This window comes from Lycorma delicatula, chromosome 6 (assembly GCF_047948215.1).
Source record: "Lycorma delicatula isolate Av1 chromosome 6, ASM4794821v1, whole genome shotgun sequence".
Lineage (NCBI taxonomy): Eukaryota > Metazoa > Arthropoda > Insecta > Hemiptera > Fulgoridae > Lycorma > Lycorma delicatula.
This window is the reverse complement of record NC_134460.1, coordinates 108,911,435-108,936,527: the sequence shown is the minus strand read 5'-3', so window position 1 is coordinate 108,936,527 and position 25,093 is coordinate 108,911,435. Positions and strand designations below refer to the sequence as shown.

General features: G+C 29.5%; 1 protein-coding gene across 1 annotated transcript in view; it reads right to left on the bottom strand.

The window, feature by feature from the left end:
• Positions 1-7,394: 7,394 nt before the first annotated feature.
• The window catches only part of LOC142326911 (IQ domain-containing protein K-like), a 33,268-nt gene continuing 15,569 nt past the window's right edge, over positions 7,395-25,093 (bottom strand). The window contains exons 3-6 of the mRNA XM_075369641.1: positions 18,612-18,709; positions 14,465-14,595; positions 11,584-11,713; positions 7,395-7,518 (exon numbers count right to left, since the gene is read on the bottom strand). Coding sequence (XP_075225756.1) covers positions 7,474-7,518; positions 11,584-11,713; positions 14,465-14,595; positions 18,612-18,709 — 404 coding nt within the window. The 3' untranslated portion in view covers positions 7,395-7,473. The remainder of the gene's footprint in view (positions 7,519-11,583; positions 11,714-14,464; positions 14,596-18,611; positions 18,710-25,093) is intronic.

The following is a 25,093-nucleotide window of genomic DNA, read 5'->3' as shown; positions in this document are numbered from 1 at the left end:
TTTACAAAATCAGCAATCTTGCAAAAAAAAAACATGCACGCAAGGAATTTGGTTTGAGAAATTAAATAGCTTTTTTTATAAAAGATATTTTGTTTCATTTATGGCTAGAACATAGAAGTGACATTAATTAATGTCACTTCGGGACTAATGCTTGAAAAATCGCTTTCCGATCCATCGCCCCTTTTAATAACAAGATATTTCGGTCGAGGAACTCCTGTTGATGGAACTACCGGTGCATGTCGTATATCTACACTTTTCTTCTTCTTCGACGATGCCGTCGAAGGAGGAGAGACTTCAGAACGAAGGCATTTGCCCTCAAGGTTCTCCGGGGTTACCGAACGAGGGTTTAAAGATTTAGATTCCATAAGAATGTTACAGAAAAATTCGTCTCTCTGGCTCCTCACCCATCACGGAGCCACACATTTGGGACGCCCATCCGGAAGCCAGGGCTACCAGAGAGATATAGATCCCAATCCACCCCAAACAGGAAACTAGTCCTGTCAAGGTATCTCGGGCTCTCACCTGTTTACCCGTCACCTCCGCAAGCGGAAGGTTCAGTTGTAAACGAGCTGATTGACCGGCAGTGGTTAGCAAACCGGCCACCTGTTTAGCCAAAGTAGGGGCCAAAGCGCCGTGTTGCTACATCCAACCATGGATTTCCATACCAACGGCGAGGTTTCACTCATGCGCCAGGATCCCCACTTCCAGCGACACAGGTCTCCGCGTACGGCAAACACGGGGAGTTCAGTCTCGAGATGCAAAACGACAGTGATCTAAACTTCGATGACCACATCATCCAGAATGGACTTTGACCATAGCTCCGTTAGACGGTTTGAAGTTTAGTACAAGTCTGAGACAAGTACACAGCCGTTGCCCCCCCCCCCCCAGACGTGGATCGTAGATGTTACTAATCCGGACGTGGAGATGGATTTACTTCAGTGGATTATTATTATAGTTATTATTCAGTATATAACTGTATGATCGCTATTAATATTAAATAAGAAATAAATGTATCAAGCTATTCAATTACACTGGTATTATATAAGCAATACGCATGATTAAATTGTTTATTTTCTAAGATACAACATGAAATTATATTAGTTATTTATTCATTGTCTGCTTTGTATAATATATTTATTCACAATAATATTGTTATTGAGATTACAAATCAAAGATTGTTAATATTACTTTCAACGATTTTATTACAATACTAAAAACAGGAAAAATCATTATCATTTAGGTATGTTCGTTATACCTTAAGACGTTATACTGGGTTATATTATTTGCATAATTCATTTTTGTATTGTCAACTATAATATTTATTAACTTATTGTGAAATAGTTATTATTAATGTTATTAAATACTATTAATGTTCTTCTTATGTTATTATTAAAAAAAAATCTGATGTGGACACCACATGACTTCCTTGAACGACTTAGGGGGATTATTGTCCAACAATATTGGAGGAGTAATGAACTAAAAGATTAAACTTTTGCAATTTATCAGTGTAATGTTGTTATTGAGGGTCTATTTTTTAGTTGTTCTTTAGTTAACTTTAATGTAGCTAAAATTAAAAAGAAATTACAGAATAAATAAAATTAAACAGAAATTAAACTACGAAATTCAAAAATAGTAAGATTCTAAATTATAATTTTCAATTATTATTGAAAAATCAGATGTTTCACCAACTCTATTACATATACAAATATATAATAATACCTATTAAATTACATATACACATTTAAAAAAAAATTTTTTCATATTTTTTTATTGTTGAAAAATTGTCAAAATGTTTTTACAATCACAGTTTAATAAGTATTAATAAATAAATCAATATATTTATATTTTTAAATTTTAAAAAAGTAAATTTAAAAAATAAAAAAGAGATGATGTCTGATTCAAACCAATATGCCCTTCCTTATAGATCCAAATATTTCATTAATTAACATTTCATTTGGCTGCAACTTTGGAACCAATGAAAATAAGTACCATCTATGATATATTGTTGAAAAAAATCTCAATGAGGGCTTATTACTGCAGTTAAGAAAAAGTCCAAAACCCAGACTTTTTTGGATTTGTCTTTTGGTTCAGTCGATTGCAATCAAAAGGGGAGGTTCACAACTAGATTTTGCAACAGTCCTAAATTCAAAATTTCAAGATACTATGGCTGTAATCAGTTATGTGAGACACACACATACATATGTATGTACAGACGTCATGCAGAAACTAGTCAAAATAGGAGTGGTCAAAATAGATATTTCTGTTGAAATCTGAAAATCAAAATTTTTCATGATCGCAATAATTACTTACTTCACACAAGGAAGTAAAAAATTTTAGTTATTTTAAAGTAAAATTTTTTTGATGGGCAGTTTACGGTATGTTCCATGCATCATCTCCTCTGTAATTATAAGACTCTCCTCGCAAGTGGACCACTCCATTTCCGATCAAAAGGAGAAAGCAGGTTGTTATAACACGGTTGCGAATAGGGCATACGTCTAATTATATACTGACTGGCAGCAATCGACCAGTTTGTGAGGAGTGTTAGCAACTGTTAAGTTAAAGTTAACTGTTAAGTTAAACACTTATTGGAGGATTGCATCGTACATCGCGATCTGCGTCGTCAATTTAAAATAGAAGGAGGAATAAAGAGAATTTTGAGAAATGAGGAATGTGCTATTAGAGACTTACTGCTTTTTCTTTATACGGCCGGACTCTTCTACTGTATTTAAATTTAATTTTTGGAAGCATGTCTTCCATTTGTTTTGTTCCTGCAACAGAACAGCTACATAAAACCTTTGTATGTTGCACAATATTACACAAAATCATATAGAACACTCACAATATCATAACAATAGCTACAGGTCAACAATTCATATATAAATTAAAAACACAATATCTAAAATACAATAATAATAATAATAATAACAATTGTATATTCAAATACAACAAAAATAATAATTAGAATTTTAAATATGGTAGTTATGGAGTGATAATAAAAACACATAGATGAAAACATACAAAATCAAAAACGCAATATCAACACTAATACATTTCAAATATAACAATAATTTATAAGTAATAATCTTTTAAAAATAACAATAATTTCAAAATCATAAAAATGAGCATTACTACCAGGGTTATAATTTCGAAGAAAGTCAAAGAACAGGCTTAAAAATTTTTAACTATTTTCATGTTTCGCCTCTACTATTACACTTCTAAGGATAATAATCCATCACTACGTAACCCAATCAAATTTTTAATGAAGGTCTTCTCGTCTTCCCAAAAGCTTAGCTTATCCTGGAACTTCACGGCAATGCTGGTACACCACCCAATTGGAGATATGGTAGAACCAACCGGTGTCACAAATTGTCTAAAAGACCTCACTGACCTGGCCTGGTTTCGTAACACAACTTGGTAATGCGTCTGAAGTTTATTGTGTAGAGCTTTATAAAAGAAAACCATATCAAAGTATGTTCTTCTATCAGACAATCTGGAAAGATCTAATCGCCTCAACATATTTTCTCTACTAGTGTCAGCAAAACAACCTCTGAACTTAAAACGCATCCAGTTCAAGAATCTATTCTGAACACCCTCAACCAGATCAGAGGTAAAAACTCGTGTATTATTCCACCCTACGGTCGAGTACTCCAATTCAAGTACTCCGATCCAAGCTGACCGTCAATCCAGTGTTAAGATTGTTTCTAGCACTTGATACGTCAGAAGATGACACCATCAGAATGTCAAGAATCTGATGGTTGTTGATACAGGCGTTACCAGATGTAGTTTGCGTAGGAAAGTCTTGGTATACTGATTGAAAATATTCACCAAAATGCAGACAAATCAACCAAGGATCAGAGATAGTCCGTCCATCGACAATGGGGGTTGAGTCCTCACAGAGTTAGACTTCTGTCAATAAATATATTTCTAAAAACTCCTCGGATTAGAACAAAGATCAGATTCACATTTCCGAGCCCAAACCACTCTGGCATCCGTTATTGCGTACTTAACATCTCTACGCGGCCGAGAAAATAAGAAATAATCATCTGACAGACCAAAAGATTTAAACCTGCGATGAGCTGCCTTCTTCCTCTTGAGAAGATTAACAATGTTTCTATTGAACCCAGGTGGAAATTTGGTTGACTTAGAACGAAAGGCATGAACATGCTTATCAATCGCTGCAGTAATTATTTTCTGTAAACCCAGAACAGTTTATTCCAGATCGTTGGTTAAGAGAATATTACACCAACCAGCAAACCTCACCTCATCATACAACGCACAATAGTCACCATGATCATAGTGAAAAACCAGTCTCGTTTCCGCTACATCACGGTAAACCAACTTATCAGGGTAAACAAGAACCTCAGCATCCCTAATGAAAGTCATACAGTTAGTAAAAATTAAATCCAAACCGTTATTGTAGAAGGAAGGATTTGTTGTTTCAGGTGTAATCATGTCAACAAAATTAAAAACCAATCGTGCCTTACATTTAGCATGTAGATCATCCTCAATATATCCATCGCTACCAAGCTGCAATCCATCCTCACGTGGATCTTTGGCATCAGGCCTCAATGGACCGTAAAATGGAGCCAAAAGCATACCAACAGGCCAGACTTCAGAACGAACTAAGCTGTCAAAATCTGAAGCACAAACTTCAATTCGAAACGAGTTATACGAATCGTACCTAGTCTTCAGATGAATACATTTAAGATGTTGAAAGTTGTGTTTCTCAAGCAACTTGGTGATATCACCAACCCCGGTTGAAGAGTTAAATACCGAAACAAAAAGCGCTTTAGTCTTGGGCTTAACCAAATTAGAGCATATGTCACCTTTCCCAAAAACAGCTTTTTGAGACCTCACCCTATTCTTAGGGTTAGACAGAGCAATGGAACCGTCAAGACTTTATTTTGTGTTCTTTACGTTTCTCAGAGCCAACAACAGTCCAAGTAGTCTTCTTAGCCACCTCATGGGAGGCTGCAGTCAAAACATCATTCACAGGGTTAGTTGATTTATTTACAATGTCAATTTTAGCAGAAGTAAGCCCCTCAGTATTTTCAAAATTCATATGCGAAGCGTTTCTGGAGGATCTCACTGCATTCTGAATATATCCAGTATTAAAACTTTGCACTTGTGCCTTGTTGCCATTCCGCTTAGCCGAACTAACTAGAAGCAGCACAGTGAGATGGCAAGGAAAGGTTATATTATCCAAAGAGCTAGAAAATTCATTACTACAACAAGTTCTAACCGGATCAGAAATAGGTTAACAGGCAAAAGAAAAGAAGAACCAGAGGAAAGAATATCTTTGTGTAAATTTCCATCTTGAATAACCATGCCAGTCATAACTACACTTCTTATTTCGCTAATCGAAGATTTTAATTTTTAATTTTCATATCGAAGTCGTTTAAGTTCAAACCTTACATCATTAAGTTCAGACTGAAGGGTACAAAATATTTCTAGAACTCCTTCGTCAACAGCAGACTGTAGAGATTGAAGTAAATCCTTACCAGCAATGATACCACTATGCTTATAACAGTTATCACAAACCACCTCGGGTGGATGTAGTGAAAGATTTGTATCAGTCATAATACATTTAACACCATTAACAGACAGCATATCTCCTCGAATAGAATCACTAACATTACCATTATCAGATTCAACATTTTGTCCAACAGAAGTGTTATCATCGATAATAACATGCTTCTTTATGCAAGAGTCACATTTAAAATTCTTGCTCTGAGAATACAATTTATTCTCCTCTGTCGAATGACCAATGCTAAACACCAGATTTGGTGTTTTAATAATGTTACACAATTATATTATTATATGTCTGCATAAATACAAGATTGCAGATAAACATGTATACAGAATTAAAATACACTATAAATTATACAATATAAATTCAAAAATTTATATCTTATTATTAAACTGTATTATTTAAATTTGTTTTCTCCTTCATCCAATATATATATATATATATATATTATATATACACTGTAAATATATAAATATATGTGCAGGTAAAATAGACACAAAAGAAATTTACATCACTGTCATACATCTTCTATTTTATGCCAATGATAAATTATCTCTTGTCTTTGTTGTATTCAGAAAAATACAAGAAAGAATTTATTTCAAATTGAACTAAAAGCTATTCTTTAATAAAAATATAATTTCAATGAGATGTAGATAAAACTAACAAAATAAATATTTTTCCATTCTCATGAAAAAATTATACATATGGTGGGCTAAAAATGAGTTTCCCCAGCATGCAATTTAAATCCTGTAACATTTTGTATAAGGGTGGTTAATACTGGTTTTGTAGTTGATAGTAATCAGCTGATATGATTATTATTCAATTGTTGCAAATTCATTTACGAAAGATTCCAAAAGAACTGAGGTTTGTGTTATGAAGATGTTTTTCAAATTGTCATGATTGTGTTTAAATGGTTTGATGAAAATCCTTACATAATTATGGGGAAGGAACTTAATGGGTCTGGATTTCATGTTTGACTGGAATTACAAAAAAGTATGAATATTGGGATCTTATTTCCTTGACAGAAGTGTAACTGGTGATCTTGAGCTGCTGTTATTCCAGACCTATTAAACAACCTGTAATTTACTTAGGGTGCCCTTATGTCTCACACAAAGATAAGGCGCATCCTTATCCAAGTTTTCCAAAATTGATAGAATGTTAAGGATTAATGTTGTTCTGGGCAATCATCAAAATATTAATTGAAAACTCGGCTGATTTTATAAAGTAGGACAAAACTTTATTAAAAAAAATATAATTCAGTGGTTAAACATACCATGAATGCATAAGTGCAAAGGATAATAGATAGCACTTCCAACACTTCTGATGCATATTAAACATTAGTATTTTTTTTTATTAACCATTTTACTCAAGCAAGTCCTCAATGTATCATCTGCCATTAATACTTCATATAATTATTATTTGTTTTATTAATATAGAATTCAGTTACTTCTTTTATTTTTATTATTAATTTTAATAAAGACAATTATATGTGTGTATATATATATATATATATATATATATAGCCAAGTGGTTGACTCTGAAATTAAAAATATTGTATTATTTTTAAACTCTGAAGTTAAAAATATTATATTATTTTTTCATACAGCTTCGAATATTATTTGTATGAAACCTATTTTATATCTTAAGAGGATAAGTAAACATTTATAACCATGATTTGTAGAAGAAAAAAGAATAATAAATTATTTATATCTTTTTTAAAACGCATTTTTATTAGAGAAAGTAAAAATTTTATCTCAGTTCAATGATGTCATGAAAAATGTTAACAAATTTTACATTTCAAACCATTTATGAATGAATATTTTTTTGACTGTCTAAATTAAAATCTTCTAATTAAAGATCTCATCAAACTTTAATCATTTTTTTCCATTTCTGTGGAGTGGTCATCTTCATTCAGTTTTTCAGTAATTTTTCTGCCTTTTGTTTTAATTTTTCTTTTCCTCTTCAGCTGCCTTCTTTTCTCTCATGATCTGTGAAATATTAATTAATAACATATTAAAATCATTTTTTTTTATCTCATCAAAACAAAAAGGAACCAACCAAAAGAGTTAATAATAACATCTCAGACCAGTCAACCACCAACTCTGTGATTTCAACATACAAAAATGGGCTGTCAGATTTTATTTATGGTCCATAAATATGAATCATATAGATCAATATTTAGTAAATTAAAAATTTCAACTTGGCCATTTATTTATATTTATGAATGTGCAACCGTTGCTAAAAAGATTAGTCACTTATTCATAAAAAAATAATATCCACTGCTATATCAAATGAGACTGCTGAAATGTTTTCATCAACTCAACATGATATTTGGCTTACTAGAAAGGGATCTTATGCTTCTGTTTTAATTTTTAATTAATTAATTTTAATTTTGTGCATTTGCAATTATGTGCTCAAATAATTTTTTAACATTCTCTGAATGTTATCTGTTTTATTTATTTTGTTTATCTACATATTTAATTTATTATAAAATGTATTTATATTTTAAACTACATAATTTTGATCTTTAATCACTTTTATTTTTTATTTTAATATGTATTTTGTACCAGTGCTTTTACAACAAGGTTTTATCTGGTTTTCCTTGGTCCATCCAATCAGATATTGCTTTTTTGTATCAATGTTATCTGAAAATGAAGCAATAGAGCTCAAATTGGAAAATAATTGTCTTATGCAAATGGGTATTAGAACATACTAATTGGTTCACTCACATGAAATAAATAAGAACAAAAACATGTCCACAATAAGACATCTCCAGATAAAACTTTAAAATTAAAAAAAATTTGATCTGATTTAGCTTTCAAATTATTAAAACAAATCAAATCATCACATACAGAATGAACTCAAAAATAAAGTACAGTGCCTAGTAGTATTAAAATTAAACTGTTCAATTTGCATAAAACTCTACCATACACTGGATGATGTTTAGTACAAACATTTAACATGTTTTAGTGTAGAGGTGCATATGGATTTGAATTCTGGATCGTGGATACTGGTGTTCTTTGGTGGTTGGGTTTCAAATAACCACACATCTCAGGAACAGTTGACCTGAAACTGTACAAGACTATCATCATTTACATTCATACATATCATCCTCTGAAGTAATACCTTATAGTGATTCTGGAGGCTGAACAGAAAAAGAAGTGTAGAGCTGCATAAAAGTTAATAACTTACATATTTTGTGTAAACACGATAAGAATCAGATTTTACACACTTAAAAATATGAAAGCTGCAAACAAAATCTTCTTTTTGTATTCTATTATTATCTTCAATATAGATTGACACCCTCAATAGATATAGATTTATTATTGGTTTTTCACAATTTCCTTTCTGGGATGTTGAACTCTATAGATTCATAGTCTGTTTTATAGAACTTTTTTATTAAATAAATGTAACATATGATTATTAATGACTGGAAATGTTAAAATGATAGAGCACACTGACTATCCTACTTGGATCATGTTTGCAATTAAAACTGGCCTAGTTTTAAGTTCAAGAAGATTATTATGGATAAATGACTTGTTGCTAAGTCAGCTAAACTGAGCTGAAAATCTATTAAATTTGTCAGCAGTTAACTTAATTATTGCTTCTAGAAGTATCTTTGCACCATTCATTTTTATCATCTACAATAAATATGTTAATATGAATCACGTGTAACTGTGTTTGCTTTTTGCAGCTGAGTCTGAAGTTATTCATTAATGACAATTAATTCTTACTCCTCAATGATGAAACTTTATCAAGGAATGCCTGCTCAGTATTTTGTTGTGATTAAAGTCTTAAGACCTTGGGTTGATGAGAAAACAGTTCTTCCCTTATTTTCAGGTGTGATCTAGCTTAATGAACATGTGATCTTTGCGCCTGAACATAAAAATATTATTCGTCTGAAAACATAACTTTTTTCAGTCTTTTTTGGTCCAGTTAGCATTTGGTTTTGTCCACATTGCTGGTTTTACACATTGCTGTTGTTATAAGTTGCTTTGGAGCTGGCTGACAAGCTTTCCATCCAGCTGTGAGATGTTGGTGTCTAATAGTTGTTACATGTAAATCTATTCCACTGGGGCTGCTCTCTCTTGATTTAAGTCCACAGCAGATAATTTTGAATCAAGTTTATTTTTTCTCGCTAATCCTGTTTTGGAATAATTTTTATTGTACAGGCAAATTTGCTTTTCTTTTGAGGTAAAAAGGAACCAGTTTCTTTAAATTGTTTTAAAATAGCATTCATTGTTCCTAGTCCAACACTACACTCAGAATCTATTTGTCTGGCATCATTCTGGTATACTTTTAGAAAGAGACAATTTTTAAATGCTTTCTTGGAATTATTTCCATTATTATATACTCAAGACACAGAGAATAAAAAATATGATTTTGTAATAAACAATGAAATAAACACATAACATAAAAATTGTTATAAAACTGTTATAACTACACATTATAAAGATAACTTAAAGAATGGATGTGGTTTAAGCAGATATATATAAAAATGAATGTTTGTTTGTCCCATATGCATTCCTATACTATTCATCCGATTGTGATGAAACTTTGGCGAGTTGTGTAAATGCCTGTGAAGGTTTCTGAATTAGTTTAGACCTGCTAGGTGGCATTGGTGTTGCAATATTTCAAAAAATTGTATTTATGGTCCGATTTAGCTCATATTCAGAGTATGTGTTACATGGAACGACATACATCTGCAAAAAATGGACCCGCTAGATCATTGATTCCCAAAGTGGTCCAGGTGGACCCCCAGGGGTCCATGGGAGACTCGACAGGGGGTCTATGTTGGCGTGACAAAAAAATGGGGGTTCACAATTCGTAAGCGGGGGTCCATGAAAATTCTTCTGGTTTCGATAGTGAAGAACTAAAATGTTGTCAAGATCAGATTTGAAGATATTCTGACGATGGAAATACCACCATGGATCATAAATCCATTTGATGAAACCACCATGGATCATAAATCCATTTGATGAAACGGAAGTGGAGAATGTGATATTACAAGAGGAGCTACTCGAGCTTAGCACTAATGAGGAGCTGAAGGTGAAATGTAAAAGAAAGAAAGTGGTGGAATTGCAAGAAAGCTTTTGATAGTGTTTCCCTCGTCATATCTTGTCGAAAAAAGTTTTAGTGTCATTACAAACCTTTCAATATCACAGAACGGGGAGATTTGCACTTATTCCTAACAAAACTGAAGCCAAATATTGATAATTTGCTGTCAATCCATAAAGTACATTGAGAAGTTCTATATTGTAGAAGTTACATTACGTTATTAATGTTTAATTATATTACGACAATTTTATTATATTACATTGCAATATGATAACAATAATAATTAATAGTGTAATGATTACATATTTTAATAAATGCAACACAAAAAAATACACTATTTTTCTTTTGCTTTTTACTACTCTGAATGGGAAGTTTTCTAAATAAAATAAGTGAGCATTTTTTTTGATTGGCCAACTTTACTTTTTTGACAGCCATACACAGCACAGTCAATCATAAATTAACCAATCAATTCTCACTTTTTTTTCAGAAGCTGTTAGTTCGTGGAACTCAGCCGTAATGCAAATTTTCATAGTTAGATCTAATCTTCACATTTTCCATCGACTGGAAATATGGTAGAAATGTAGCTGCAGGGGGTCCACCAGAACCAGCAAAATTTTGAAAGTGGTCTATGAGAAAAATAAGTTTGGGAACCTCTGCGCTAGATGGTGCTGTGGGTTGAGATATTTGGAAAAATTGCATTATGTACTGATTTGGCTCATATTCAGAATAAATATTAGTTATGTGAAAAGTGATATTTTTGCAAAAAATGGAAAAAGGGAAAAGGTAAATTTTGTGAAGTTCTGTAATGTTCAGTTTTGTTTTAACAAACTTTCATTTGTGTTAATTTAATATACTCAAATCTAGCAAGCATTACCAGGTTAGCTAGTATATATATTTTTATTTATTAGATGTACAGTGATCCTTTGTAGAACAAATGAGTAAAATATAATAAATGATTTGAAATTTTGTTATTAATTATTCAGGTTATAACTTACTTTCCAGAATGTTCTCATTTCCATTACATCTGGTCTGGATCTAGCTAAATATCCTTTTACATAGGCTTGAATAATTGTGGCAGCTTCATCTTCATTTAAATAACATGAAGTTGAATATGGCTTCCGTGGACTGTGAATGAATAATTTAATTATTAGTTTTATTAAAACTGTGCTGCGATATTTAATTTATGATATTTAAAAGAGAGAAATTAAGCCTGAATCGACTACATCTGTAAGAACTGATAAATGACAAATACTGAAAAACTGTAACTTATGTAAGTAAACATTGCATATAAGTACACAAAAATTGTTTACATGAGTATACACACCTATATTTTTATGTAAACAGTTCAGGAGTCTACGTCTAGATGAAAAGTAGGTAATATTTATTTATCATAAAATTGAAAAAATTAGGCTTTGTCTTTTATTGTTTTTCTATAATTTACCATACATTTTTCAAACTTAATATAAAACTACTTTTAATTTTTTAATCTATTTGGGAATTTTGTAAAGGTTTACACATAGATGATGTTAACTATTTAAATTCCTATTAATTTTACTGTAAATTAAAATTGATTATATTTGCAGTCCTAGTAGAATAGTTGTGGAAATCTGAATTCATTTCAAGGATATTTTTATAAATGATGAAGTTCAAGAATGTAATATTACAGAACATGAAGGATTTAGCACTTTACCAGAAAGTGGCCTTTACTTGGTGGCCTGCTGCTTATTTCTATAATTATTCTATGATTCTGTTTTCAAAAATGAAAACTTTCTCTAATTTACTCGCAACTGATTGATAAAACTTGAAATAAAACTCTGTATGCAAAACAAAATTTTTAAAGTTTTTTTGACAAGTAGTTTACATTATTAATCAAATAAAATTTTTAACTACTAAGAATTTTGTGAATCCCTAAATAATAAGTTTAGTGTTTGGAACAATCCTCTGATAAACTAACAGTAGACGTTTTATTTAATGATATTTGGTGAAAACCTATTTGTGTTTCACCAGATTTAAATTTTTTTGAGTTGTTGATTGACACTATTAATAACAGTTTCAAGGGAATAAACTTTTCTAAAAGTGAGTCTTTTTTTTGTTCTTGTATCATCACCAAACAGCACTTCTCTGAGGAAGGGAGAAGCAGATAGATCATTAATGAAAATTACAAATAGCAATGGGCCTTACACATTTCTAATCAGAAATTTTAGATCATATCCCATTAACTTCAATGAACTGGGTTCTGATATTAGATGAGAAGTAAACAAATTTTTATAAATATTTCTTACTCCACCCTTTTTCAATTTAATAACAATATGACCTATATTACAGAATTACCTAGATTACTTAATACTGATTTATTCTTTGAATAAACAACTAATTCTACTGTCAGTTCTTTTTTATTAATTGCCTGAATAAGGTTATTGGTGAATGAAAAGAGCATCATTTATGGATAAATTCTTATGAAGATGAAATGGTTTACAATAAAACATTTTATTTTTATTTTTTAGTAAGTCAACTGATGTATTTTAGACAAGAATTCTAAAATTCTAGTTAAAACAAAAGGAAAAGTAAAGGAAATTGGCCTTGCATATAGTGACTTACAGAATTAGGGAATCTATAATTGTATTTTCTATTCTGATTAATGTTTAGTTTTATTTAGTTACTCTTTTAACATTGTTATTTTAATAGTCCAATTGATCTAACTGAGCAACATCATGTTACGCCCACAGATTTTAAGTGCCGCTGTGGCCTTTCTATTTAGTGTAGTGGCATGTAGATAAGTGTGATTTGATATCTCGCAATGAACTAAGTAACAAGCTGAGATAACTTCTTGGTGGCTATGATGATGGTGAAGTACCATGGCCAATCCAGTGGCCTGGAAATTTTTCATTTAGAAGTACTTTGAGAGAAATAGGGAAGTACTTGGGTGCACCATCCTACTACAACCATTTCTATTCCATGAGATACTTTTCTGGAAGCTGTAGTAAGAGTCATATTTTCAAAAATCTTTAAATAAGATTGTGTGGTCTTTTTAAAAAAGACAATAACATGATGTCATATTTCAGCCCTTATCATAATGATTGGATTTCTTTGAATTTTTTTTGTAAAACAACTTACTGACAGTAAAGATAGTGAAGTAAATTTATTCTAATCTTCTTCTATTGTATTATTGTTGGGCTATACTGATTCCGGCTGTGCTGTAGATTGGGTGGATTCATCTGCAAATCACAATTCTGGGAACAACAGGTGAATACTTTCTTTAAAGAAGACTGAAGGAAGATCTTTAGTATTAAAAGTAAAATCAATTTCTTATTGCATACATTTGATTTGAGTCTTTTAATGTAAAATCTTTAGACAATAATGTGCTGCTTTCAACCTTAATAAGGATACTCCAATCTCTATTTGAGCTTGTCAGTACAGAATCATTGACCACAGTTATGTTACTCTTATATCCTGGGCAAAGATATTCTAATCTCCTAAAGCATTGTTAACAGAATAGATGTTTAGTCTGATAGGGAGAGCTTTTTTTTGGCCCTCTCTACGAGATAAATTGCTCCATAAATCTATTTTATTTCTTTGACTCTTCTTTTATAATGTTTGGTGGTATTAGGTGTAGTCTGTTAGTCTGTTGTAAGGGTAGTTGGTTACTGCCTTTGGTATTTTTGTGTGGTTTTGTGATAGTAAGCCTGTGGACAGGTATCCATGCAGACTGGTTGGGGGAGAAATCACCTGGAGAAATGGAGGAAAATGTAGGATATGGAATCCTCCATATCCTACAGAGTGGCTGTTAAAAAAAGCATGACTTGAGGCTTGAGGATTTTAAGGTAAAGCCAGGCTTCATAATAGATACATGCTCATGTATATATTTTAATGACTTACTGTTCTTTTAGGTACTTCTTTACAAATGGAATCTTAAACAGACTATGTTTTTTCCTCAAAGGATGCATTGGATTATTGTTCCATAAGTATTCAACAATCATATCTAATCCATTAAATGTTTTCTTCTGAAACTGTAACATATAATTATAATATTACTGGACAGATCAAAATTAAAAGTTTTGGAAGGAAATACTTTTAGTATGTTAAAAAATATGTATATTTGCATTTTTTACAACTATTGGAACATTTATTAGCATTTTTATAAAAGTATTGGGTAACCCGGCAATGCTTCGCCATTGCTAGATTTGACTATATATATAGATTAAATGAATACTAATGAAAGTTTGATAAAACATTAAAACACTGAACATTATCGAACATCCCAAAATTTAACCTTTCCCTTTTTTCCTTCTTCCCATCTTCTCTTTTTCACATCTTCATTTTTTCCTTTTTCTCTTCTTCCCTTTTTCCCTATTTCCCTTTTTCCAAATTTTTACCAATCAAGACTATAATTGCAACTATCTCAATCCCAGTGCTTTCTAGCGGATCCATTTTTTGCAGAGGTATTTCTTTTCATGTAAGTAACACATATTCTGAATATGAGCCACATCAGACCATAAGTACAATTTTCCGAAATATCTTGACACCGAACACTACCTAGCGAGTCCAAACTAATTCAGAAACCTTCGTGGGCGTGTGCACAACATACCAAGGTTTCATTGCAATCTGATGAATGGTGTAGGAACATATAGGGGACAAACAAACATTCATTTTTATATATACACTTGTTGATCCGGCAATGCTTTGCTGTTGCTAGATTTGAGTATATATAAAACATTAAATGAACACAATTGAAAATTTGATAAAACATTAAAAAACTGGCATTACAGAATTCACAAAGTTTAACCTTTCACTTTTCCCCTTTTCTCCATTACCTATTTCCTTTTCTCCTATTTCACCCTTCCCCCTTTTCCCTATTTCTTTCTTCTTTTCCGCTTTTCTGTTTTTCCTTTTCTCCTTTTTCTGTATTTTCCTTTTTTCATTTTTCCCTTTTTACGCATTTCCTTTTTTTTTTCCTTTCTCCTATTTTCCCCGTGCGTAAATCTGTCCAGTAGTTTTTTAGTCTATAGTGGACACATACGAACATTGCCTTTTATGTATCTTGAAAAAGAAAGTCTGTTTGTATATTTTGTTTGTTTCGTAAATATCTTGACACCAGTGCCACCTAGCGGATATAGTTTTTGTAAAAATATGTCACACGTAACTAATATATATTCTGAATATCAGACAAATTGGACCATAAATATAATTTTTTGAAATATCTCGACCCCAGCGCCACCTAGCAGGCCCATTTTTTTTGTAAAAATATTTTTTTTCACGTAACTAATGTATATTCTAAATACGAGTCAAATTGGATCATAAAAAAATTTTTTAAATATCTTAACCCTAGCGCCAACCTAGCAGGTCCAAACTAATTCAGAAACCTTTGCGGGCATGCACACAACTCACCCAAGTTTCATCGGATGAATGGTATAGGAATGCGTATGGAACAAACATTCATTTTTATATGTATACACAAGACTGACCCAAAATACGGCATTAGACATATTTAAATAATAAGAGTAACAAAAAAGTGAGTATTTATAAAGAGTAACAAAAAAATTAGAATTTTTATTTTAAAATTTAAAGTTCCTCCTTTTAATAAAAAAAAGGAGCAAATGAAACCTGAGTTTCAACACTTTTTTACAAGTCTTTTTCTGATCACTTAATATACAAATTTGTTAAACACGTATTTTATTTCTTATAGTTTATTCACAATGAACTTTCACAGTCATTTTTCTGACCACTTAAAGAATAGTATCAGAGCTTTGAATTTAAAATTTTGTAATATATTACAAGATTTTAAGTACTATTTCAGCTTGTCTGTAAGTTAGCTTTGGGAGCAGTGCCCAATCTCTTCTTCTGAACGATCCATCTCTAATCAATCTCCAACCAGGTTACCAGATGATCACTGGCAATGTGATCCTGGAGTACACACCAATCACACTGGTGCAGGCCCCATCTGCCATCCAGACCCCTACTTAGCACCGGTGAAATCTACTCCACCTTCTGGCATGCCAAAAGGAATTTTTATTTTTATGTAGATCAATTTTATGCAGTAAAACATATTTACAGTCAGCAAATATCTCTTAAGTAAATAAAAAAACCCTTTACCCTTCACTACTGTAAAGGGTAAGCAATAAAAATGCTTAAAGACTATTTCAAGTGCATTTTATCTTTAATTTAAAGTCAGCCCATCTCAAAATTTTTCTTTCCTTCCAGTCTTTCAATTTCTAGACTTTAATGTGTATTTTTTCTTATTCTTCACTGCAATTGTATGATTAAGTTTAATCATAACCAATCTGTGATCTTCAATTAATGTAACTTTTGGCAGACACTAACATCCAGTAAATTCCTTCACACAATCAATAAAAAAAAATTAGCCATGAAAGAATTATTGTTGTTTAAATGTGTATTTCTATAAGACAATTACTATATTATATAAAGATTTTTGTTTATTCTGTCATAATTCTCCTAATGGAATGAAGAAATATGTATAATACATTGTTTCACAACAGAAAGGAGTACAGTGATTTGTTGCTTTAGATTGTCAGTGTTTCTTATGACATAGATATCAGATGAATCAAAGAGCTTTACTTTGAGAATATTGATGTTTACTATTGTCTCTGTGGTGAAGAGATTAAGGTGTCAATTATAAAGCTGAGCATTATCTGGACTTCAGTGGGTTTGGCATGATAATATATAACTGTATATGTGGCTCAGTGCATCAGGAAACTACTTCACTCCTTACTTTATGCCAGTAAGACTGGCATAGGATGTTTGTTATTTTTGAGAACAATACAGGAGTAACTTATGAATCATGTTACATCACTTATAACCATTATGTTTAAGTACTTAACATACAGTCATACGTACTTAACATACATCCTTAAAGTACACTTAACATTATACAGTCATGAATAAAGATGAGCATGTACTCATACTCAAATTGCTTGGGGCAAATCCTTCAGATAAAATGAATAAAGTGGACCACATGCTCTTACTCATATTCTTAAAAAAATAAATGTGAGCTCTGTTCTGAGCAAAACTTTACCTTCTTAAAGAGTGTGTGCTTAAAGAATGAAATGCTGCAGTCTCAGAGGATATGCTTAAGTATGTTATGATGGGTTCGTTTATAGAAAGGCACTCGATTCATTCATACTAATCCTTCAAACCAGTATCAAAAATTTCATCATTTGACATAATTAACATTTGTTAAAACAATAAAATTTAATTAAATTTAAGACTGGTTGAAATAATTTAGATGGTATATGACACTAGTTATTTACAAATTTGTTGATAAACACCCAAACAAGTACTAAATAGCTTCTGGACAGCTGAAAATAATTTCAACAAGCGAATAATAGGTATATATAAATAATGCATATAAATAATAAAATTATGAAATCAGCTGATTTGGGAAAGTAGATGCTCCACTATTGTAGAGTAAAAGGTTTTAGTCCAAGTTATAGCTTATTCATAGTAAAATGAGCAATTGCTCCTATTCTATGAGGAAAACCTTGCACATCATTTTCATACTCAGAAAGTTTTGCTCCATTTTTATTCATATGAGCCATTAAATTTTTTCAAATCACCATCACTTTTACAGAGAAGACTGGTGGTTCTAACAACTAGATCAATTTCCATTATAGCTGTTATTTATACTTTTATGAAAAACCATTGCTGTAAGTTTTACAAATGTATGCATGTAATTTACTGAATGCAATTCATAATTGTGACTAAACATTACCTCAAGAAATGTACTAATGAAATATTCAAATGAAAATAAATATTTTTTACACTTTTTTAATTTTTATGTGTACTCATACATGCACATGCACATAGGATAATAACCTATATTACATCAATTATAAGGAGATTTTATTCATACATTCATCAAAAAGTTGTGTGTTACCTCAGCTATGTAAAATCTTAGTTTTTTCTTTAAAAAAAATAAAAAAGTTAAATATTATATTTGTATAAAATTTTCTTGACTATAATGACAGATAGGCCAATTTATTTACTTAAAGTAGATGTATTTATTTACCTGAATGCTGTTAGACAAATCTGCCATCTGCAGCGTTCTTGCTAAAGCTGGTAATAATACTGGAAATACTGTTCTGTTGAGATAGGCTATCTCAGAATCTGCAAAATTTAATATAAGTAAATAAATATTATGTACATAATGTTTATTAATATGTAAGAAAAAATAAATAATTTAAGAGTTCAGTAAGTCAATGTACCACAAAGGAAAATCTTTGACATTTGCATGAATCAACCTTTCTTTTATTTCTTTTCAATTCTGTAACAAAAAATAAATAATTACAATTATAAAAAAATACATTTTTAAAAAAAAGTTTCAACATATAAAATTCATTTAATAGCATTTCATATGTCACAAATTATTTTCTGTTCCTTAATATCAATTAAAAGAAAATAAATTTAAAAAAAACATAATTAATTTCGGATATTTTAAAGAATAAAAATAATAAAACCAAAAAAATATTAATTTGTCGAAAAATCATCTTACAAAATTAAAATTCCAATTCAGAATTTAACATAATAAAAGAAAAGGCAGGACATCATAACGTAGAACAATAGAAAAGATTTCTTTCAGGATAACAAAATTAACTTTATACAGTTTATAATAAATTTTTGTTTTTTAAATTGTTAATATAATACCCAATTATTAAAACATAAGAAATAATATAATTGATGAGGTTATAAGATGAACATATATTTGGTTACGTGTACATACATTAATTAATAAAGTATATTACATTAAATACACAATATTTTATATACAAAATTATGTGCAAAATATTAAAATAATTTTATGCAAAATATTTAGTTAAGTTAATACTAATACAATAATTAATGAGATCAGTATATTTAGTGAATTAATGCAAAAAAATTACAAATACTTTAAAAATATTATGAATAGATTTGACTCAATCATTTATAAATTTAAGTAACTTTTTATTTAAATCATTTTAGATGAATTCATTTGGACTAAATTTATAATCTGTTTTAAGTGAATATTAATTGTCTTGTGCAAACTGTGAAGTCTACATACACACTTTTGCATGGAATACATAAATAAATATAGGGAGCATTCAACATATAAAATTCATTCAGTAGCATTTCATATATCACAAATTATTTTCTGTTCCTTAATATCAATTAAAAGAAAATAAATAAACACAGAGAGCATTATTTCATAGGCAGGAACCTTATTATTTAACTTTATTTAGATAATCTACAGAAAAACGTTTACTTTTACGTTTATAGGAAAGCTTAGAAGTTACTATTTAAAAAAGACATTATTTTAGAAAATAAATTTTTAAGAATTAAGAAGATTCATTTTTTTAAATAAAAATTAAAGAAATAACTAAGTAAAATTACAAATTAAAGTAATATAAATAAAAAAAAAAAATCTTTATATTGTTGTTGTAACGAACATTCACCAGGTGTACAAGGGTTCACAGTACTAATGTTACCTATTTAAGAGCAGATGAGAAATTACAAAAAAAAAGTTGGATTGTTTTGAAAAAGTAAAATAATATATTTTGACAGTAATTCTCACTAGTGTCTTTGTGTAAGCAATTAAAAAAAAAAATGTTTGTTTTCAGCCAAACATTTACTAGCTTATGGTCTTAGTTGTTCCTTTAATTTGGATTATCTTTGCTTCTGATTAATTTGGATTAGTAGCTGGACAACTGATAAATTATGTAACTGATATAATGTATTATATTATGTTCATATTAATTTAACTATGTTGCAGCCATAGTAACCTTATTATTTATGAAATTGACCACAACTTTACATTGTGTTAAGTCAGCAGCCTATAATATACAGAGCATACATTAATTACTACCCACACTCCAGAAGTGTGATCTCATATTACCTATATAATATTAATAATATATACTCATAGTGCTGGATGATTGTTATTTGTTATCATTTAATAATACATTACTTCCATTTTCATTTATCTATTGCCACACACATAACAAAAACATTCATATATAGATTGTTGATTTAACTGTAATTGATTAACCTTTAATAGAGCCAGTATTCTTATTTCATGTTGATGCTATTGTTAGCTGGAATATGATAACACTTAAAAATTTTCTTAAAGTAATATTTATTTTATTAAACATTTTTACTCATTTATTATTTTTAATTACAATTTTTTATGTTGGAATTTATTTTATTTTGTTTGATGGTAGTGTTTATGATGATTATTACCTGGGCTGTGATTTGAACCTAGATCTACTTGATAAATCCAGGTTTTTCAACACTTGGCTGACCAGTGCGATATAATATTTATACGAGTATTTAAATTATTGATATAATTTTAAAACTGTAACTACATACTTAAGAATTAACATATAATTTTTATATATAAATAGTGTGTAAAATTATAATTAAGTATAATCTCTTTCTAATATAAATAATAAAATAGTGGATTACAATTTAAACGCCAAATTAATTATTTATAAAAATTAAAATACTAAGGCTTACAGGGATTCCATTACAGCCTTATTGATATTTTAAATAATGGCATGCTTGAAGTCATTCATTAAAAATTAGACTACTACAATAATATCATTATAACTGGATTTTAGATAGACTATTTAATCACAATAATCACAAATTACATAATATTAATTATACAATTGGTTCATTTATAATAAGTTATCTTTTTCCTGTTTAGCCTCCGGTAACTACCGTTTAGATAATTCTTCAGAGGATGAATGAGGATGATATGTATGAGTGTAAATGAAGTGCAGTCTTGTACATTCTCAGTTCGACCATTCCTGAGATGTGTGGTTAATTGAAACCCAACCACCAAAGAACACCGGTATCCACGATCTAGTATAATAAGTTATCTAGTACCCAGTAACTTGTATAATTATATAGTTAAAATCATAAAACTATTTAATATGTTACATCAAAAGTTTTCCATTAGTCTTGAATGACTGGTAACAGTGTGGGGTGAAGAAAAAGTAAGTACTGAAAGACATTATTATGAGTTAGTAAAAAGTGGAGAGAGGAGATTATAATGATATAAATCAGTCAGTAAAAGTTTATAAAATGTATTATTCATTTAGCAGTTGGTAACTCAGAGCTTGAAATATGCTAAAACTATCACCAAAAATATCCAATCACAATACAAAAAGTTAGGTAGGTACAATAATCTGATAAAGAGAGATTTCTCATGGTGAACTGTTCTGATTCTTGTAATGCGAAACAAAATACTGTTTATTTTTTTTATTTGTGGAATATAAAATTTTATGTAAACCTTGTTTTCTGACTAATCAATAAGATTATTCAAGATTTTTTCATAAATAGCAAACCCCGTATGTCATTCCTTTCTTATAATGAAATTACATTTAATAACCTGCATAGTAATCTTATTACGCAATTTTATTGAGTAATCAACAGGGTAAAATAAACTTTTTCAGGTATAAATATGGCAAAAGTTTGTTTTGTATCAGTTCAGTATTATGAATATACTTGTAATGAATGGTAAGGGTCCCAAATAAGCAAGGCATATTTGAGTTTTGAATGGATAAAAGTATTAAATAAACTGTTGACATTTACATCGTGAAAGTATTTTAAACTGTGAAACAGAAAGCCAGCTAACTTGTCTGCTTCATTCACAATCTTATTAAAGTGTTTTCATATGTTGAAACGTCATTATTTTTAAAGTCATTATTTTTCATCAAGTGAAAATCTCATTCAGATCTTTTAGGAGAAGTAAATATTCATTTTTAATGGATATTTGTCTGTACAATTTGATAGCATCAGCACATATATTAACAAATCTGATGTTGGAGATATATTGGTAAACCAATAATAAGTAACAGAAAATTAATAAAGGACATAAATTACTATTTGTGGAATACATAAACCATTACAGAACTCTACAAAATGGTTATTTTTAAAAATAACTTAAAAAGCAGGACTCAATTACATGATTTTTGATAATCCAGATAAATAGCATCCATATGAAAATTTCTGTTTACTTGATAATTTTATAATATGTATTATTATAATAATTTTATAATATGTATTCTATAATCCAATGAAATTTTAGTAAATTGTTAATTAGCAATAAAATCATTTTTTAAAGGCATAAAAAAATTAATAAATGTATAAAATGCTAGTGTCTTATCAACTCAAGGAAATATTTGATTTATTTTTTATTATTTAAAGTAAATGTATATAACAAATTCACCATCATTGTCATTCTATAATTGTTTATAATGTGAAATTATCATTAGTAGGAGTGGATAGGCTATTCAAACCTATAAACTAAATAAATTTATGAATCATGAAAAGTATCAACAGATTTACATAAAAGTATTTTTTATGATAAAGAATAACAGGATCAAGTATGAAAAGTACTACATTATACATTTAACATTTTTAACTTCAAATTATTTACTGGTTTGACTTAGGAGAACGGAAAGGTGGAAGGTTTAATAAAAAAATAACTATTTTTTTCCAGAAAAACAGAGATGGATGAGATGTAATTTGAACAAAAATCAAATATTTAAACTAAAAGTTGTAGGCAAGCTACAGAACAGAAAAAATGAGACAGGGATGTAACACATCCACATTGTTTCCAATTTTTTAATTAAATAATCAGTTAAGGAGCTAAATATAAAATTTGAGGCCAGATTAGAATATTAGGAGAAAAAATAAAAATTTTAAGATTTGCTGATTATATTGTAATTTCAATAAAACTGGTTACGATGTAGACATATTAAGGAATGTTATGGAAGAATTTGAAAGAGTAAACGGTAGTAAGTCTATGTTAGGTAGCAGTACTGAAGGTAACAAGGAGTTAAATATTTGTAAGAGCACATGATTTTCTAGAAATTCCCAAATTTTTGTATTTGCATATGGATAAAGTAAGAAAGAATTCACTGAAAGTAAACTGGCATAAGTTTAGGTAAATTTCATACTGAAGAGCAATTTGCTAGTATAATAAATTAAATGATTAGAAAAAAATGTTTGAGTGGAGTAAAGTATTTTATAACATGGACAACAAAAATGTTAGAAAGATCAACAGCGCTTTTTGAAATTGATTAAGAGGAGGGAAATGTTGAAAATAAGGTTGGTTGGGATTATGACATCCATAATCAACTCAAAAGTAAAAAACATTACATGTAATAAATGTTATTTGATAATTTCTGCAGAATACAGATAAAAAATCAAAAAGACAGTATATGTAATTCTGATGTACACCTCTTTTAATAATGATTTTTGAAATCTGATTTTCTGGTCCAACATTTGATGTTGGATATCTACTGGCAATTATGTAAATATCTTTGTCGTCAATTCTGGATATTAAAAAAATATGAAACAATCTTTCATGCTAAATTCTATTGATGATCTTTTCAGAAATGATATGTATAATATATATATATAATTTATTTAAATTAAACTTTTTGTAGTCCATATCTCCTCTGTACGTAAATTTTAGTTATCATATAATATAATTTTTTCAGCCGCTCCACAAAGTACAGAATTAAAGAACATTTTTACCTTTACTTTTTTTGCTCACTATAGCACTTTCAGGTACAAGCCCATCTTCAGTAATGTTTCCTTTAAAATTTCTTCTTTTTTTACATTTACACATTGAAATAAAATACATTAAAATCTATAGAACAAATATTTGTTCAGTCAATCAAATTTTTTTTTTTTAAATTTAAAACCTTATTAATATTTAAAATTTTTTATAACAAATACAGTACTGTACTGATTATTTGATTTATTAAAATTCTTATCACTGTTTTACCAACTTAAATAATATTTATAAGAATTTCCCCATCAAATTTTGTATGCAGATTTTCATAAGGCTGAATTTATGTTTGCATTTGTTATATATATATATATATATATATATATATATATATATACCAAACCATTTCAAAAACCAAACTGAGTATTGCTAATCCTCTCTTATACTGTATATCTGACTATGCAAGACACATTAGCTTATTTTGTACTATGACTAACACATTGAAGAGCAAATAATCACTGCTAATTAAACAGACAATCACTGCATTTAATCTCTGTTTTTATTTAAAACCACTGGAATCATAAGTGTTGATTGAAACTAGTCTTGACAGTAAAATTCCAGTCTTGTAGGTGGAAAGAACAAAAATTATTTAAATTCTAATAAACAAAAATATATGGTGTCTGCTTAATTCTACTTTAACTACAAATTAAAATAAAAAAAATAATTTGGAGCAATTAATTATTACAATAGCTGCTAATTTATTTTAGATGAACATTTGCATTTCAGTCTGAAATGCAAACATATTGAATATATTCAATATAACATATATTGTTACATATTCAATATTCTATTTTATTGCAGGATTTGTTTTAAAGGGTGTAATGAGAAGGGAGTAGTGTAGATGGAGGTTTGTGGTTTAAATATGGGTGGCAGAGGAGGGGGAGGAGGAGAAGCATGAAGATAAAAGAGATTGTTTTAAAATTTAATGA